This window comes from Salvia miltiorrhiza, chromosome 6 (genome assembly GCF_028751815.1).
Source record: "Salvia miltiorrhiza cultivar Shanhuang (shh) chromosome 6, IMPLAD_Smil_shh, whole genome shotgun sequence".
NCBI lineage: Eukaryota > Viridiplantae > Streptophyta > Magnoliopsida > Lamiales > Lamiaceae > Salvia > Salvia miltiorrhiza.
In genome coordinates, this window is record NC_080392.1 from 28,967,839 (window position 1) to 28,973,331 (window position 5,493).

The following is a 5,493-nucleotide window of genomic DNA, read 5'->3' on the forward strand; positions in this document are numbered from 1 at the left end:
CAAACATGTGGAATCTATGCAAACGGCGTCAATGACTGAATTTAATGAGATTACTATACGGATACAACTACATAATCTACCCATTGCGTGTATGGAAACTCAAATTATACGACGAATTGGAGAACAAGTAGGGGAAGTTCAGGAGGTTGATGAGGGTGTCCGAGGGCTTTGCTTGGGGAGATATGCGCGAGTTAGGGTTACAAGAGCTCTGGATGAACCGCTTATCAGGGGAATCCCCATTACTGCGGAAGGGGAGAAGGAGGAGACTATGATTATTGTGCTATATGAGAAACTACCAGAACTACTTTGCTATGCATGTGGAAAAATAGGCCATTACCTGAAAGATTGTAAGGGAAGTGAAGAGATGAAAGCGTCCCCATGTTTTGGCATGTGGATGAAGGCGGGACGGGGTGTTGACTATCGACGCACGACACACCAAACAGAAACAAGCAGTAAGAATCAATTTGTGAGACTGGCAGCAAAAGAAAACATTAGAGGACCGAGCCCCCCCCCAAGAGCTGTTCCAGAACCACAAGAGACGCAAGCCATAATTTTATTTGGTGTGGGGGCAGGGGAACAAGGTACAAGTGATGCAGCTGTGGAACAGAGAAACCCAGACAAGTCTGACGAGATTGGGGAGGAGAACATGAGTGTTGACATGTGTTTAGAGGGTGGAGAATCAGGGAAAGAGGGAGCAGGGACGGTGATATGCGGAGGAGGGACGAGGGATGATAGGGAGGGGAAGGCAAGGGATAAGGGTGGGAAAGAGGTGGAGATGGGAGGGTCTGGGAGAGGGAGAGAGGAGGGGCGAGAGGAAGAGGAAGAAGGGTTTGGAAAGGAAAGCTTAAGGGGACAGAGGCAGAAAAAGATGGTGTCGGGGCAGGAGGGGAAGAGCAGGCAAGGACATGAGGGTCAGAAAAACAAAATGAAACCTTCTCCTAAGCTACTTGAGAAAAATCCAGCTGGGAGAGGGTGGAAGAGGCTTGCAAGGGTGACTGACGAGGGAAGGAGTGGGAGAGAGAGGGGGAGAGGTGGAGTTCAGGAGGGGTTGTTGGGGAAGAGAAGGGGTGAAAGTGTTGGGCGGGATGAGCCGGAGAGCAAGATTTGCAAGATATCATCTTTAGAGGGACTTGTTGAACAGAAAACCGATTTGAACTTAACGGCGGAGGCTGCCGAGCAGCCCCGCCGAGAATTATGAGTTGCCTTGCTTGGAATGCACGAGGGTTGGGAAGCTCTTGTGCATTCCATGAGTTTCGGCGATTGCTTGCCGGTTATTCCCCGAGCATTGTTTTTGTCTGCGAAACAAAGCTCGTGACCTCCAAATGCAGATTATGGAGAACACAACTTGGATATGAGGGCATCTTTGTGGTGGATGCGGTGGGCTGCAAGGGTGGATTGGCGCTTCTGTGGAAGGAACAAACTGACGTTCGAATCGTGTCATATTCTCCGGGGCATATTGACTGCTATGTGACCACGGGAGGAAAAAGTTGGCGATTCACGGGGTTCTATGGCCACCCCAAGAGCAGCCAGAGAAAGTTTTCTTGGGAGCTTCTTAAAAGATTGAGCGATTTGATGCCGATGGAAGATTTGCCATGGCTTGTTGGGGGGGATTTCAACGAAATCCTGCGTGACTCTGATAAAATTGGTGGTAAGACACGACCATACTCTCTAATGGAAGCGTTCCGTAGCACCATCTACTACTGTCGCCTCCATGAAATTGCCAAACCTGACTGTGGCTATACGTGGACGAACAAGCGGAAGGATGAACCTATTTTTGAACGACTTGATAGGTTTCTTGGAAATGCAACATGGAATACAACTTATACCAATTCCGCTTATCAAGCCTTGGACTTTTTTAGGTCCGACCATCGCCCAATTCTTTGCCGTCTTGAGTCCACAGATCGTAATATCACCAACTTTGGCAAAGGGCGTTTTCATTTCGAGGATAAATGGTTCTTTGATAAAAAATTTACCCCAGATTTTGTTTGTGAATGGTCCTCTAACCATTATATTTCAGACCTTCCTGGCAGACTTAACAGATGTAAAGAATTCTTGGAACAATGGGCGAAGGAGAGATTTCAGAAGATGGATAAGAAAGTTGTGAAATTGCGTAAAGAGAGGCAGTTGCTCATGCGAAATCTGGGAGGAAAGTCCACACCCCAGCAGATTTTGGAGATCTCAAATCAAATTGAAAAGTTGGTGGAAGCTCAAACATGCCATTGGAAACAACGTGCACGGGTTAATTGGCTTGCTTATGGGGACAGAAACTCGGGTGCCTTCCATTCCCAAGCATCGAAGAGGAGGAAGAAAAACGCCATTGAGAGGCTGCATGATGAGCATGGGCAGGTCAAGGAAGAAGAGAAAGATAAGGCGTTGATCATCACAGATTACTTCCAGAAACTTTTCAGTTCAAGCAGGCCCAATATGGAGGATATTTTTGAAGTTGTTAGCAAGATTGAGGAAAGACTCACTTGCGATGAAGTGGCTGCACTCGAGAAGCCTTATGAGAGGGACGAAATTAGACGGGCCGTTTTTGATATGCATCCTACAAAAGCATCGGGACCGGATGGATTTAATGCCCGTTTCTTCCAACGTTTTTGGCCGGCGGTGGGCGACCATGTGACTCAAAGTGTCATGGCTGTTCTTAATGGGCGAGATGATGTGGAGGAATGGAACCATACACTTATTTGCCTTATCCCGAAGATTGACAAACCGGAGAAGGTGGCTGACTTCCGACCATTGAGTATGTGCAACACTACGTACAAGATTGTGTCTAAGGTGTTGGTGAATCGCATGCGGCCTATTTTGGGAAGGGTGATTGATGAAGCTCAAAGTGCTTTTATTAAAGGGAGACTTATAACGGATAATATTTTGATTAGCTTCGAGTGTCAACATTGGATACGAAGCAGAAAGAAAGGTAGGAAGGGGTATGCTGCGCTCAAGCTCAACATGAGTAAGGCGTACGACAGAATTGAATGGGACTACCTTGAAGCGATTCTGAGGAAGCTGGGATTTCCGGACAGACTTTGCACACTTATCATGAGGTGTGTACGAACTGTTTCATTTTCTTTCCTGCTGAACCGTACTGTTTATGGGGTTTTCAAACCATCGAGAGGTTTGAGGCAGGGTGATCCGCTCTCACCTTTCCTCTTCGTGATCTGTGCTCAAGGCTTTTCCTCACTACTCAAGCACTATGAGAGGAGAAACATGATTAGCGGAGTTCCGATCATCCCAAGGCAACTTAACATTACTCACCTTTTCTTTGCGGACGATAGTCTGTTGTTTTTTTGAGCAGTTCGTGGGGAGGCTGAAACGGTTAAGAAGATCTTTTATAGCTATCAAAGGGCATCAGGTCAACTTATCAATCTTCAAAAATCATCTCTATCTTTCAGCCCGAACACCTCAGCTGGCTTTGAGAGAGAGGTTATGGATGTATTGGCTGTGAAATCAGGAGAGGGTATCCAACGCTACCTTGGGTTGCCTTCGTTTTCTCTAAGGAATAAACGCCTCCAATTTGGCTACTTGCTTGACCGTGTAGAGAAGAAGCTTGCCGGATGGAGCCAACGGGATTTCTCAGCTGGGGGAAAGGAGGTTCTGATTAAAGCCGTTGTTCAAGCGGTTCCGACATATGCGATGCAATGTTTTCGAATACCTGATGCAATTTGTGACGGAATTCATAGGCTTTGTGCGGGTTTCTGGTGGGGTGATAAGGAGGATAAAAGAAGGATGCATTGGGCTCGATGGGAAAGACTCTGCCGACCGAAAGACAAAGGCGGAATGGAGTTTAGAAACCTTAAAAACTTCAACAAGGCGTTGTTGGCAAAACAAATCTGGCGTATGATTAATAATCCTTCTTCGCTTATCGCGAGGGTTTTTAAGGCTAGATATTTCAGTAATCGAACAATCATGCAGGCTAAGGTTCCTTCCAACTCTTCCTTTATCTGGCGGTCGCTTGCGTGGAGCCGGTCTGTTGTGGACGCAGGTTGTATCTGGAAGGTCGGGAATGGCATGAATATTAGTGTGATGAATGATATTTGGGTGAAGGACCTTCATGGTGCTAGAATCAAAGGCAGAGATGAAGATAGCTTGAATGGAATGATGGTTGCTGATTTCATTAATGATGAGAATGACTGGAAGGTGGAAATGCTGGAAAAACACTTACAGCCGAATGAGATTGAAGGTGTCTTGCGAACCCCAATTCTGGAACATGGAGAAGATGATCGGATCAGCTGGAAGTTTGACCATCATGGGAGGTTTTCTGTCAAGTCGGCATATTTGCTTGATATGGATTATTATTCCCCTCACCCTTACTCAAGTGGGGAAGATAAGAACATATGGAGTAGACTTATTTGGAGCAACTCCTTACCACCGAAGGTTAAGGTTTTTATTTGGAGAGCCTTCTCGAACTTAATACCTACAGAAGCAAATCTTCGAGCACACCATGTGCCTTCTGATGGCATTTGCTGCATTTGTGTGGATAGATGGGGATCCACTGAGCATGCTTTGATTTTCTGCCCGATGGTGCGGGAAAGCTGGAAATACTCTCGATTCTGGAATACTCTTTGCCGAGCGAAAGGGCTGACTTTGCTTGATGTCGCGGAGGCAATCTGGGGAGAGTTGGAAAAAGATGACTACGAATTATGGTGTGTCATGCTTTGGAGTTTTTGGACCTTTATTTGTAAAACCAGACATGGCAATGGAGAGAAAACTGAGAAGCCAACAGAGCATTCTTGTGTGGCGTTGCTGGAGGCTTTCAAAGATGCTCAACCTTCCTATATTGTTGATAGATTCGTGGGAGTTAAGATTGGGAAAAAGAAATGGGAAAAACCGCAGAGAGGTCGGTTTCGAGTTGATGTTGATGCGCTTTTTGATAGCCATTGTAATGTTTATGGAGCTGGAGTGATTGTCCGAAATGCTGATGGAAAAATTGTTGTTGCTGCTATGAAGAAGTTGAGGGTGATGTCTTCGGTCATGATGGGGGAATTGATGGCAGTTGTCCAAGGAATTATTGTTTGTGTGGAGCAGGATATAACACCCTTTGAGATTTACACGGATTCAATTCTTGCAGCGAGGGTGATGGCGAACGAAGGAGAAGAGAAGCAATTTCTTCCCGATGACCTTTGTGAAATTTTGCAGGTTGCAAGGGAGAATAGTTTGATTAGTGTGAATCATGTGTATAGAGAAGCTAATATGGCTGCTCATTGACTCGCTCAATTGGCTCGTGAATGTCCGTCTTCTTTTTGTTGGACATCGGGGTTTCCTGCTTGGCTCAGGGAGTGTGTTTCGTTTGATGTCTCTTGATATATAACACGTCTTCTTTCTCAAAAAAAAAGTTAAAACTTCAATCAAAACATGGTACCTAGACAGCGGTTGCTCGAAGCACATGACGGGCTATAAAGAATATCTCATAAAATACGTTGAGAAAGCTGGATCAAAAATTGCATTCAGAGACAACTCACTAGGCGAAACAAAAGGCTATGGTGTACTCAGCAT

General features: G+C 45.7%; 1 protein-coding gene across 1 annotated transcript; it reads left to right on the plus strand.

Annotated features, from left to right (window-relative positions):
• Positions 1–1,194: 1,194 nt before the first annotated feature.
• Positions 1,195–5,205, plus strand: LOC130990727 (uncharacterized). The gene is made up of 2 exons (XM_057914956.1): positions 1,195–3,236; positions 3,393–5,205. The coding sequence occupies exons 1-2, from the start codon at positions 1,195–1,197 to the stop codon at positions 5,203–5,205; spliced, it is 3,855 nt and encodes a 1,284-aa protein (XP_057770939.1).
• Positions 5,206–5,493: the final 288 nt, after the last annotated feature.

What these genes read in the sequence shown, in the direction of transcription:
- LOC130990727 (XM_057914956.1), top strand. Translation starts at nt 1,195, where the DNA reads ATGAGTTGCCTTGCTTGGAATGCACGAGGGTTGGGAAGCTCTTGTGCA. An exon ending in GGAGTTCCGATCATCCCAAG is followed by an intron (nt 3,237 to 3,392) that starts GCAACTTAACAT and finishes TCTATCTTTCAG; the next exon opens with CCCGAACACCTCAGCTGGCT.